At 49.0% G+C, this 13,190-nt stretch overlaps 1 protein-coding gene across 1 annotated transcript; it reads left to right on the top strand.

The window, feature by feature from the left end:
• The first annotated feature begins 8,068 nt into the window (after window positions 1-8,068).
• LOC148107719 (alpha-1-antitrypsin-like protein CM55-SI) lies at window positions 8,069-12,902 on the top strand. The gene is made up of 4 exons (XM_087855937.1): window positions 8,069-8,252; window positions 8,315-8,686; window positions 11,603-11,873; window positions 12,698-12,902. Exons 1-4 carry the CDS (start codon window positions 8,069-8,071, stop codon window positions 12,900-12,902), a joined length of 1,032 nt encoding a protein of 343 aa, XP_087712063.1.
• Window positions 12,903-13,190: the final 288 nt, after the last annotated feature.

The following is a 13,190-nucleotide window of genomic DNA, read 5'->3' as shown; positions in this document are numbered from 1 at the left end:
ACACAGCCTACCAACCTCCTCCCTGGGCACTAACTGGAGGGCAGTCGAGGTGCCAGAGACAGAGTGGACAAACAGGATTGTCAGGTGGGGAAGAGGTGGCCAGGCCCAGGATTACACAAGCCCACATCACCTTGGGCCTGTTAATATTAACTCAATCTCCAGCTTGGGGGAGCCCCAGTAATCTCCAAAGTCACGGCCCTGATCAATGTTGTTTTGCTCATCTTATTGGCCAGCTCTTCAGGGATTCTCTCGTGGTCTTAGATTGTGATCATGCCGAGTCCCCTGTAAACATGCAGCTTTAATCCCCTGTGGTTACATGTGAGGGGACATTCCTCCCATGGGACAGGGCAGTATCTGGTGATGGACCAAACGGGAGCAGAAACCCAGCAGAAGCAACATGGATGGTCAATCAAAGGGCTTCGGGAACATTGTCATCTTGGGCCATTTCCATAATTGTGCCATCAAAGCCGCTTCTAGGAATAGACTTCTTCCTGGTGGGCACCCCGTCTTGGTGTCTGGATACTTCTTTTGACTCCTAGTCATTGTTCACGTAAACTAAACGTACGAAAAAGTCGATTCAGTCAACCAATCATTCTTTCACTCAACCATCTTATCCGAAGTTAATCATTTATCCAACCATCTTGTATGAAATGCCAACCACATGCCAGGCCAGGGCTACGCATTATGCTTTGTGTAAGTTCCATGTAAACTCAATGAATAACTTCTAGTTACAAACTTCTTTGTACAAGGGAGCAAGGGTTTTGTAGATACTCTATTGCACTGCTGCCTACTTGGAGGATTGTCTTCGGGGTCAAAGAGGACAGTGGGACAGGTTGCACTGCACATGGATGCCTGATGGAGGGAATATGGGGCCTGAAATCCAGGCCATGTTACACTTGCCAAGAGGTGACATCCATCTGGTCTAAGAGGTGTCCTTTTGAATTTACACAAAGATGCTATTACTTTGGAGAGCATGTGATAAAATGAGCATAGTAAAATAGTAATGATTGAACCTAGGTGGTAGATTCAAAGTGTCTACTGTAAAAATCTTTCTACTTGACTCTATGTTTTAAAACTGTCATAATAAAATGTTCAGGTGGGGAAAAGTGGAATGTCATTCCTTGCCAAGTTATGCATGGGCCAGAGAGATCTGTTATGGGTTAAATTGTGCCCCCCTCAAAAATGTATATGTTGACGTTCTAATCCCCAGTACCTCCGAATGTGACCTCGTTTGGACACAGGGTCTTCAGAGAGGTGATTAACTTAAAACGAGATCATTAGAGAGGGCTCTAATCCAATATGATGGGTCTCTTTATAAAAAGAGGAAATTTGGTCACTGGGACATGAGCATAGAGGGAAGACAAAATGAGGGTACAACAAGAGTACCATGTGAGCAAGAACAGGGTCATTCTATAAGGGAGAGAAGGTTAGAACAGATCCTTCCCTCACAGCCCTCAGAAGGAACCAACATTGCCAGCAGCTTGATTTCAGACTTCTGACCTCCAGAACTGTAAGTTAATAAATTTCAGTTGTTTAAGGAGCCCAGTTTGCGGTACTTAGTTATGACAGCCCCGGCAGACTAATGCAGGTGCCTTTTCCTAGTCTGCACTGAGGGAGGCACCCTGAAGACTAGCAGAGACTTGATCTTCACCTTGAACTCCTAGAGTAGACACAAACGTAAGGAGGGCTTGGGGCAGTGTTTTAGTGGGGAGACTTCCTACTGCAGGGTTTGGGTTGTTGGGAACTGACATGAGCTAATGTTTGTCTTAGAAAAGAGTGATGATGAAGGGAAGTCATTGCCCATTGGCGTCCAAAGACCAGCTAATTTCCAATAACGGGGCTGTAAGCAAAGAGGTTGCCACTTTTGGTCTGTGACACCCCACACTTGTCCACAAATAAAGACAGAAAACAGGGTTGTTTAAAAAAAAACAAAACAAAACACAGGAACCCCAGCAACCAGGCATGGCAACCAGAGAAAAGAGTTACTAGAGCCTAGTTCTGTTCCTGTCACTAACCACTCATGAGCTACGCCATCTTGGGTAAGCCACTTGAACTCAATTTTCTCATTCACAAAGACACATGTTTTGGGGAAGATGAAGGTGTTACATGTAAAGCTTTAAGCACGTAGTAAGTGCTCAAGAAATGGGGGCAAAAATTCAGAGACAAGATTGAGATAAGCCCCATGAGGACTAACAAACAGGCTCAAAGGCTTATTTGTACAACAAACAAATGGCTACAGGTAAAGGTCAGCAAGATTGGATGGCAAAATCAATACTCCGCTGATATCATGTGTTTTTCCATATTAGACACTGGGAGAATTGACTACAGCTTATTGTCAATCCTGACAGAATGTGTGCTGGAGTAGAAAGAATACTTGCTCATGAGGCAAGAGAAGGGATTCTAATTCTCACTTTGTTCGGGACTTTGTAGCCCTTGGTAAGTCTCTGTTACCTCTCCGAACCTCTACTTCCTCAGCCATAAAATGGACATGTTGGCCTAGACTGAAAATGGCAAACAGGTAGCCATGCACAATTTCTTCTGCTCTCATATCCACACAGGCATCACTAGTCAACCATGGCCCTATTTTCATCTTCATTCAGACACAGCCTCAGAAGCCTTCTCAAGATAAAATTCTGGAAATCACCATGATAGATCCAAGATGGCAGCTTAGATGGAAACCATTTACTGTCCTGTCCTAGATGATCTCTAAAATGCCTTCTAGCTCCTCTGTTTGTCCAGGCTGATTCCTTTCTAAGAACAGAGATGACTTCATTTTGCATCTTTCAAGACTTTCATGTGGTAATTATTAGGGACATTTCACTGTCTGGGGTCTTACATTTTGACTTGTCCTTCTGCTTCAGTTCCCCTTCTCCCAGACCAAATGCCCAACACCCTCACCAGGGTCCTAGATTTGAGTGTCTCCATTATTTTAAGTCACCTGGCTTCCTCTGCCCATGCCTAAGACAATCCTGGTTAATGGATTAAAATACTCACATACAGAAAGATGGGAGTCTCAAATGCCTTCTGAATTCAGTCTCTCTGGCAGTGCCTAACAATTGCTTAAAATTGATGTGTCAGATAAAAACTACTGGCCATTTCATCGCAGGAAAATATGTCCAAAGATACTCTAGAAGAAATGACTAAACCGAGACTAGGTGTGTGTGTGTGTGTGTGTTGACAGCTACCAGCTCTATATGACTAGCTTTCTTTTCAATCTCTGATTAAGCTTTCGAACCACCTTTCCACTTCTCTTCTAACCTCTGCAGCCACCTGAGAACGTGCCTGTTCTCGGGAAGCCATCTCTTACAGTAGAACACAGATCAGGGTATCAACATAGTTTTGCATCAGTCTCAGCAAGCACCTCGCTTTTGATCAAGTCACTCGATCTTTCCTGGGTTCATCTGCAAAACAGGACTACTGCCTCCTCATGGGGTCACTTAAGTGTCCAGCACATATTCTACCACCTGGAAGACATTAAACAAATAAGTAAGATGGACCGTTCCCCTTGCATGTGTCGCTGTCATTCGTAGTACCATATCAATATTCATCTGTTGGGCCTTGGGCTTCTGCTTGGGAATTAAGACATTGCCCGTGCCCTGGAGAAGTGCAAAAGGGAGCAAGGGTACGTGAGCAAACTGGAGGAATACAGTGTGAGCACAGTGGGATCTGAGCCCACCTGGGGCACCACTCAGAGTTTACTTAGCCAGCATCTCTTCTGCTTCCTGGGTGTTTGCCCGGGTTCTGCCCATTCTCAGGGTCCAGGTCAGGTTTACATCCTTCCAGAAGCTTCCACTGAGTACTTAAGTCTCTACTCTGTCTGGTGGAGGAAGCTTGATCTTAGTTAACTTCTGTTAGTTTAATATAAACTTTGTCACCTCAGTATTCTTTCATCAATTCAGGGTTTTCCCAGTCCAGAATTGCATCCATCCTGATACCCAACCGTGAGGTATTTGAGTGTGGAGACAATAGGCATCCGTGGTCTCAAGGGAGGCAATCCTTTTGAAGGCAGCAATAAGATCATTAGGAATCCCCTCTCAGTGCCCACCCAGGGTTAAGCACAGGGCTTCAGAAGCGGATGGATGGATGGATGGATGGATGGATGGATGGATAGATGGAAACACACTTTCCCTGCAGAATGTGGCATCCATCCTTCCCCTTAGCCTCTCTGACAGTGTAGCAAAGACACTGGGCCAAGTCAGATCAGCATTTCCTGTTCCTCTAGTTGCCACGGACCAGCAAGCATTGCACATTGTGCACCCAAAAGACAGAGGTGCAGGGGGCTAAGGGCTGGAACATTTGCCTAAGGAGGGTACAACCTGCCCTTCCTGTGTGTTTCTGCCTCCCTGACCACCAGAATCCGCTGCTGATGTTGGCTATCGCCTCTTCTCAGCTGAGGACCGCTGCCCACAGGGGCCAGCCTGGAGGGTGCTGTGGATACATCGGACTCCTAGTACCTGGCCTGTAAGTACGAATTTCCTTCCCCTAGCCTCACGTCTGGCCATCATGGCTCCCAGTTAGTTCCTGAGGCATAGCTCTCTCTGCCCGGCTACGGACTGAGGTATGGGGTAGGGCACAGGAAGGGAACACAGCAGTGCCACAGGACCTGTGGCTTACCTGCAGGTGAGTCTGATCGTAGAGAGTCACCTTGTTCAGAAATAGGGAGCCAGTGAAGGATAAAATCGAGCCTTTTGGGGGCAGCAGACCTGGACTCAAATGTGCTGGCTCCATCACTGGCTAGCTGTATACCTTGAACAAGCCACTCCACCTCCCTGGGACTCAAAATTTTGCAGGGGTTGGTTGCGAAAATTAAATAGAGCATTACTCAGAGTATTGGTTCAAAGGATGAGACTTCTACGAAGGAACTGCACAGAAAGGTGTGGAAAAGCTGGAGGGGAAAACAGCAGGGTCTCTGGTGAGACACCCAGAGGTTAGCAAAACTAGGGAGTTCTTTCCTGCCCAGAGCTGAAGGAGTCAAGAGAAGAAATGGTGAGAGACAGAGCCATGGAGGAGGCGCTATCTGGAAGGATCCAAGATGGTGGAAGGACACAGCTCCTCCAGAGGCATGGAGCTGAAGCAGGGAACGTCTCCCTCCTCCTGCCCAGCAATCCCGCCCACTACCAAACCCAAGAAGAAGTCAGCGGCCAGAGAGCCTGGCAGCACAGTCCAGAGGGGGTCAGGCTTCTGGGGCATAAAACATGGCAGAAAAGGGCAGACCATGCATCTGAGTGGAAGGCTAGCAAAGAGCAGCCTGCAGGAAAGAGAACCTAAACAGAAATAGGAGCAGCCAACTATTGCCGAGCGCTTACTATGTGCCATGAACACATACACTATTTCATTGAACTTTGACTTACAAGAGTTTAGCCCTGAGCATACAGGCGCTCCCTACAATATAACTTGCATCATTGGCATCATGGAGTTTCCCACTGACCCAGAAGGCAAATTCAGATTCTGGACATTTTTAAGAAATGGGAGATCAGTGACCCCCACCCCTACCCCAACCCCAAGTTTTCCTTAGCAACTTTTTAGAATGAAGGTGTATTTTATCAAATCATAAAGTGCAGGGGCTCCGAGATGGGGAGACATGACCACAGCAGAGGACAGTGGGGGGATAGGCTGGTGTCCATCCCCGCCCAGCCTGACAGAGTGACAGGGCACCATGATCCCCAGGGTAGGACCTAGATTGTATGGGAAACTCAGGAGTTCCCTCTCTCTCCCTCTCTCAGGGAGCCTACCCAACCCTTCCCCACTCACCCGTCTCTCTCTAGACCAAGCTGCCAGCTTCTTCCATTCTATGATGACAAACACCACTGTTCCCATGCTCACAGGACAGGGAAGTCAGCCATGGGACAAGGGCAGGCCTACTCAGTCCCAAGCACAAATTCTGAAGGAAGGGTCTGGCTGTCCTGGCTCAGGTGCCCATTCCCAATCAATCAGCATGGCTGGAGGTGGGGAGCTCATGCCCAGGAGCTCATTTGCAAAGGCAACAGAGAATGGGTATAAATACACTATACAATATGGCATGTAAGTGTATGTGAAAAGGGAATGATCTGTATGGGGAAAAAATGAATTTTAAAAGGTCCCAATTGTTAGAGAGCTATATTGCATCCTGGTTTAAAAGATTCACGTATTGCATGGTGCACTGGGTGTTATATGCAACTAATGAATCATCAAACTTTACATCAGAAACCAGGGATGTACTGTATGGTGACTAACATAATATAATAAAAAAACATTAAAATAATAAAAAAAAAGATTCACTCTTAGGAAGAGAGACGTTTGCTCTCAAATTAATAGTTCTCATTGAAATTCCATCTGGATTTTTTCAATTTGCAAATAGTCCCTAAACTTCATCTGGGTCAATAAACCCACAAAAACAGCTGATAATTTTGAAAAAGAAAGCAAAGCGATTTGCCTTGCACAATATCTAATGTATTTTTAGAACCGAGATAATTAAAACTGTATGGTACCGGCAGAAAAATAGGCAAGTATCTGCAAAGAACAATATAAAATGTGCAGGAAAGTCTGGTGATAAATGGACTTTTATAGAGAGAAATGATGGCTTTTCAAATCCATGCAGAACCTTCGGTTTAATTCATAAATGCTATCAGATCAATCCACTGTCGGAGGAGTGGGGCGTTTGTATCCTCATGCCATATGCAAATTTAATTTCAAATAGATTCCAGAGCTAAACATGCAATTATAAAATACAAAAAAACCCCAAAAGCTCAAAGAAGAAATGGGTGCATGTGGTTTCTTTACAATCTTGGGACGGAAAAGCCTTTCATCTGCATGACAGTGTTGGCACATAAAACATTACAACTTCTTGATGACAGCGCCTCTGCCTTCAACCCAGGTCATGATCCCGGGGTCCTGGGATCAGCCCCACATTGGGTTCCCAGCTCAGCAGGGAGTCTGCTTCTCCCTCTGCCTCTGCCCCTCCCCTTGCTTATGCATTTTCTCCCTCTCTCTCACTCTCTCTCCCAAATAAATAAATAAAATCTTTAAAAAATCTAGGGAAAATTTTGCAGGATCTATAACCAGCAAAGGCTCACTCTTTGTTATGTACTTAAGAATTTCCTGCAACCCAAAAGGGGAAAAAAGACAGTTGAACAACAACAAAAAAGTACAACGAAAGCTAGCGCCCTATTTCCGTCTATTAAACAGTCAAAAACAAGGTGATGCCAATACCCAATCAGAAAGAGCACGGTGGAGGAGACAGTTTCACCCAGAGTTTGTAGGAACACTGTGGGGTCAGACCCTTTGGATGGCAAATTGGTAGTATCAAGGAAAATTTCAAATATGCATGCCAAATTCATACATGAACTCTACAAAATCACTCACGTTTTGATATATATACAAAGATGTTCGTGGAACATTGTTGAAACAGCAGGGAAAAAATCAACACCTCTCGATAGAGGCTGATTTAGTAACTTAGAGTAAGTGAATCCTTCCTACGTAATATATATAATCGTTAAAGTAATGGACCGATGTGTGCCTACTGACAAATCAGTAAAAGACATCTATCGTATCTCAAATTGAAAAGCAAGTGATAGAACAATTATATAATTCCACTTCATTTGGAAGTATGCATATATAATTATTCATACATACAGCTATGTTCTGTGTGTAAACATCATATTCAATTTATATGCAGACCCCCCCCCAAAAAAAAACCCTCTAGACCAACATACAACAAATTCTTATAACTGATTACCTTTGGGGAGCAGGATTGAGTGAGCAGGTGGGGAGCTGAATCTTTTATATTGCGAATACTATAATTTAAGTGGAATTTCTTATAACTAAAATCTAAAGAAGCCTGAAGGGTATGGCTAGATCTTTTTCCCTAACAGCTATAGTTTTACCAAATCCCTGCTGTGTTTCACCCACCACGTGCTCACATCGAGCGTCACATGGTTCCGGAGCCAGGATTCGAACCCACGTCCACCTGATCCCAAAGCCTGTGTGTTACCCCAGGACTCTCAACGGAGAAGGAGGGAGCAGGAAGCATTCCGGGGTGCCATGTCCTGCTGGACGGGGTGACCCTGCTCTGTGCCACTGTTTGTCCAGGATGGTGCACCCCACTCTGTTCTTCTGGCTACTGGTGGCCGGCCTGGATCCCCACGCCTGTGGCCAAGGGGTTCCTGACCAGGAAAATCATCCAACGCCCGTGAACCCGTTGGCCTCCTCAACCTTCCTGAACAATCCCCACTTCGCCTGCAGCCTGCACAGGCGGATGGTAGCTGCGAACCCAGGCAAGAACATCATCTTCTCCCCGCTGAGCTTCTCCATTCCCCTCACCCTGCTGGCTCTCCAGCCAGGCCAGCGGCGCGCACGCAGGTCCTGGAGGGTCTGGGCTTTGCCCTCACGCAGGTCCGAGACAACGGGGTCCACGCGCACTACAGTCAGCAACTCCTTGCCTCCCTGCGGCCCCTCGCGGCGTGCGGGGCGGACGTGGGCAGCCTCCTGTTTGTGGACCAGAAGCGGTACCTGGCACAAAGGTTTGTCGACATTGCTCAGAACCTGTACCACACAGAGGTCTTCCCCATCCCCTTCGGGAACAACCGCGTAGCCAGGGAGCAGATGGACCACTTCATCAGCAAGATGACCCACGGGAAGATCGGGACGCTGGCCCAGGAGTTGAACCCGGACACTGTCTTGATTCTGGCCAATTATATTTTCTTTAAAGGTAAGACGTTCTCTGATTATTATTATTATTATTATTATTATTATTATTATTATTATTATTTAGATCCCTCTGCAGTTTGCTTATCTGTCTTCTGTCTGAGACGAGGATTTCCGTTCCCCTCCCGCTGTCTCCCTGCCTCTCCGAGAATTCTACCCATGAATTCCTCTCTCCCCTGTCCCTGCAGCCCCTCCCTCTTCCGGTACCGTCTCCTGAACATTCCAGGGCCCTCTCAGGCTGCAGCCCCACCGCAACCAAAATTGTAGGTTGCAGTGCCCTGCACAGACCAGCTACATAATCTGTGTGTTGCACAGTGAATGAATACGTGGGATGTTTGCTCCAAAATTGCTTTTCAAGTTGGCAAATACAGAGCATGGGGCCCCTGTGACACCCGGGTCGCGCCTCCTTGAAGCCAGTCCTGCCCACGCGGGCTATCTCAGCTCGCCTCCCATGCTACTGCACACAAGTCTTGCTTCTGCACCCCGGGCTCACCCTAAAGTGTTTTGCAAGCTGCCTCCTGCCCACCCTCAAAAAAGATACTCCTTGTTGAGCTGGGGGCCCTGTCCTTCTGTGTCCACCCAGCGTTGCTACATTTAACTCTATTTTGTGGACTCTCCTTCCTGACACTTTCCTCCTGTGGGCTCAGCGTGGCTTTCTTCCGTGGTTCTCCCACCTCCTCTGCCATTTTTGTGTATCTCCCTGTCATGTGGAGCCTGTTAAAGATGGCATTCCATAGAGTTCTCCCTCGGTCATCTTCCTTGGGCAAGCTTGGCTCTCCAGTGGGTCCTACCCCTCCCGCACTCTGGACGCCCAACGCTCTCTGCCCAGCCCCCACCTCTCATGAGCTCCAGACCCAAATCCCCGCCGACCATCTGGTCACCTCCACCCGAATGTCCAAGAAGAACCCTGAGTTCAACATGTTCAAAACAAGAAGGACTTCTTCCCACTGTCTCTCCCCCGCCCCCCAAAATTCCCTCTTCCATTTCTTTTCCTCTAAGTCTCAGGGAGCCTGCCCAAACTAGGTCTCAGCATGAGCTGCTCAGATCCTCTGTCTCTCCCACACTACCCTTCTAGACAGGACCCACGACCTGGGGGATCTCCTCCCTCGGCTCTCTTCAGTCTGTCCCACTGTCCCTCTCCACTGCCACTAGCCTCATTCAGGCTGTATTACCTCTGACCAGTAGTATTGCAGTTGCCTCTGAACGGGCTTTCCTATGCGCAGTTTGCCTCCTTTAACCCATTTTCCATGCCGCCGTCAGGGTAACCATTCTATCGGCCGCATTTGGCCTGAAACCTCTAAGTCATCCCAGCCCGACCACAGCACTCAGGATCATGTTCCACATCTTTGGGACGGCCCACGAGGCCCTTCAGTGACCTGCTCCCAGCTGGTCTCTTCAACCACATCCTTGTCGCCCTCCCTACTCTCCCTCTCTCCAAGAGTGTCACACGCTCATCACATGACACAACACCCCTTTCCTGAACTGCGTGATCCCTCTGGCCTCTCCACTTCCCCCACCACCGGGTACGCACCCCTCAGGGCTCAGTTCTGAAGTCACCACCCCCAGGAAGCCTTCCTTAACAACCTTCACCACTGGGGTTGCCACATTTAGAAACAAACAAAACACGGGTATACTCATATTAAAAAATGATTTCTTGTTTCTCTGAAATTCAGATTTAACTGGGTGTCCTGGATTTTGTCTGGCAACCTTACCCACCGTCCCCCAAAGTAGGTGGCAGAGGGAAACTATTTTTTGTTTTGAGATGCTTCTAGGCCATCTGGATGGAGGTGACCAGATGGCCGGTGGGGATTTGGGTCTGGAGCTCCTAAGAGGTGTGGGCTGCGCATAGAGAGTTGGGGGTCTTTGGTGAACCGGAGGGTTAGAGCCACTGGAGGGGACAAATGCCTCTCCTCTGGGTTCTGGTGGTACCACTTCCTTTCTTTAATCTGAAGACTTAACACGCAGTGTCATAGTTTCCTGATTACTTGTCTCTGTCGCCACAAGACCGTGGGCTTCTTCACATGGGAGACGCTATTATTTTGTATAACACCTGGACTCCAGACACTGTCAAGATTGCAGCGCTCAGAAATTCAGCTTCCTGGTTCCCCGCACTTCCTGCCCTGCAAGGTTGGCCATGTGGCCCCTCAGGGCTGGACCCCTCAACTTCTGGCCGGGAGCCTCAGCAGCAAGAAGATAAGGGAAGGCAGGCAGCCAGCTCCAAAAGAGGAGGGGTGGACTCACCCCAACCCCGACAAAGCTCCTTGGGCCCTGTAGCCCCCGGTTTACTAGTAGACTGTCTTCGAGCCTCTCCATCCAGCTGATACCAGGGAAGAGTAGAGTGTCCTATTTTGTAGAGTTGCAGTGAGCACTGTAAGAGTAAAATTAATAGCCAATAATTACTGAGCAACTACTATGTGCGAGACACTGTGCTGAGGCTTCACCGAGAGCATCTCACTAAGTGCTCACCGATACCCAGTGAGGTAGCTATCATACCTTCAGTTCACCCATAAAGAAATTGATGGTCCTCATTCCCTCTCTGGCCTCCCCTCCCAACACCGTCTCCCTCACTCCTTCTGCTCCAGCTCCACAGGCTTCCCAATGTCCCTTGAACATGCCAGAACCATTCCTGCCACTGGGCCTTTGCACATACCGTCCCCTCTCTGTCAGATATTCTCCCTGTCATACCAATACACCTTCACCTTGTTGGGTCTTTCCACCATGTCACCTTCTCAGGGAGGCTCTCCCCTCCCCTGTCATAAGCTCTCCTCTGACAACAGTCTCTTGTGCACAGCTGTATTTTCCCCACCAAGAATGGTGCCCAGCACACAGCAGCCCCTCCCAAGCTACCTCCAAACGAATGAGACACCTGACATCCAGCGCCCTCTGCCCTGAAAGCTGGTGGTGTCCTCTCTCTTATCAGGGAAGTGGAAAATCCTCTTTGACCCAAAGCTCACCGAGATCAGACCCTTCTCAGTGAGCGAGGGGGTCAAGATCATGGTGCCCATGATGCAGCGGCCGGGCTGGTTCCAGCTCCAGCGTTTCTATCGCCTGCACAGCTACGTCCTCCGGCTGCCTTGCAGCAGCCACACCACCGCTGTCTTCATCCTGCCTGACACGGGGAAGGCCAGGGACACAGAAGAGGCTCTGATGAGAGACAATTTTGACATATGGTCTCAGCCCTTCCCACTAAGGTAAAACCCCAGCTGTCTCTGCTCCCAAATGCATTGAGCCCATCTCAGTGGCCACCCTCTCTGCCTCTGCGACCGGGGTGGGGGGGGCGGGACTGTGACCCTTCTGGTCTTAGGGCCCATGATGGGAGGGAGTGGGGATCGTTCACACTGTCATCCTTAGGCAGGATTCAGCCAAACGCTCCTGTGAGCGATGGAAACTGGTGTGCCGTCACAACAAAGCATCAAATCTTCCTCTGAGGGGTTTATAGTTCATGTTAAGGTTTTAAATCACTGAGCTGTTGTAAAGGCCCGAGCAATATTTCACTTAGCTTTACCCAGCATTTCCCAAACAGGATGTGAACATGCAGTTCACATATGACCTAGATACAAACTACAGGACTATGGGTTCACTGACATATTCACTGTGACCCGTGGGTGACCCAGTGGGAGCCAGGACCAGGCCTGTCCACACCTGGTCATGGCTTCCCAGCCACCCGCACTTCCCTTCCCTCCTCTTTGCCACGCCCTCAATCAACTCGCTTGCTCCCCTGAGGTCCTCGAGGTCTCTGCTCCTCAAAGTGTGGCCTGTGGACCAGCATCGGTGGCTTCATCTGGGACTTTGTCAGAAACAGAGGGTCTCAGGCCCCATCCCGCACCTCCCGACTCAGAGTGTTTAGTTTAACAAGATCCCAGGAGATTCACATGCACACTGGAGACTGGGAATCTCTAACCTGGGCTCCCAGCAAGTCCCACTGCTCCTGGGCCGGTCTTCGAGACCCCCGCCATTACAAATCACCAAGTGCTGTCTCGCACGCACCTTCTCGACAGCCATCGTCCTGTCTCAGCACGTTACGGGCCAGGCCACTCTTCACCGGCGGCGGGGGCTCTATCTTGGGCATCATGCGGTTTGACAGCATGTCTGGACACTCCATCTACTGGATGCCACTAGCACACCCCACCACCACCCCCAGGTGTGACCACCCCAACAACGTCTCCAAACCTAGCAAGTCAGCTCCTGGAAGACAAAGTCTCCTTCGTGCTACGGGATGAACCCCGCTGCAGAGTCTGAGCTCCCGCGCCCTGGCCGGCCTGGGTTCTCATCACCACCCGAGACCTGGCCTGCGAGACACGGCGTGAATCACACTGAGCTAAGGATCGAGGTTTTCACCCCGAAAGAACTTTCTCAGTCCCCAGGGCCCTGCCCCTCGAGAGGACGGAGAGACTCGGCTCTCCTCCCTGTGGCTTGGCCCACTGTAGGATCCCTGTAGCTGGGAGGAGACCGTTGGCTCGGCTGGCGGTAGAGACAGGGAGGCCAAGGGCAGACGCATCCTCGGCACT

This window comes from Ursus americanus, chromosome 26 (assembly GCF_024610735.1).
Source record: "Ursus americanus isolate L20-20 chromosome 26, mUrsAme1.1.p, whole genome shotgun sequence".
Lineage (NCBI taxonomy): Eukaryota > Metazoa > Chordata > Mammalia > Carnivora > Ursidae > Ursus > Ursus americanus.
The sequence above is the reverse complement of the archived record's forward strand: the minus strand, read 5'-3'. Positions and strand labels throughout refer to the sequence as shown.

Coding starts and splice junctions, on each gene's coding strand:
- LOC148107719 (XM_087855937.1), top strand. CDS start 8,069: ATGGTGCACCCCACTCTGTTCTTCTGGCTACTGGTGGCCGGCCTGGAT. Junction 8,253..8,314: donor GATGGTAGCTGCGAACCCAG/GCAAGAACATCA, acceptor CTGGCTCTCCAG/CCAGGCCAGCGGCGCGCACG. Junction 8,687..11,602: donor CAATTATATTTTCTTTAAAG/GTAAGACGTTCT, acceptor CTCTCTTATCAG/GGAAGTGGAAAATCCTCTTT.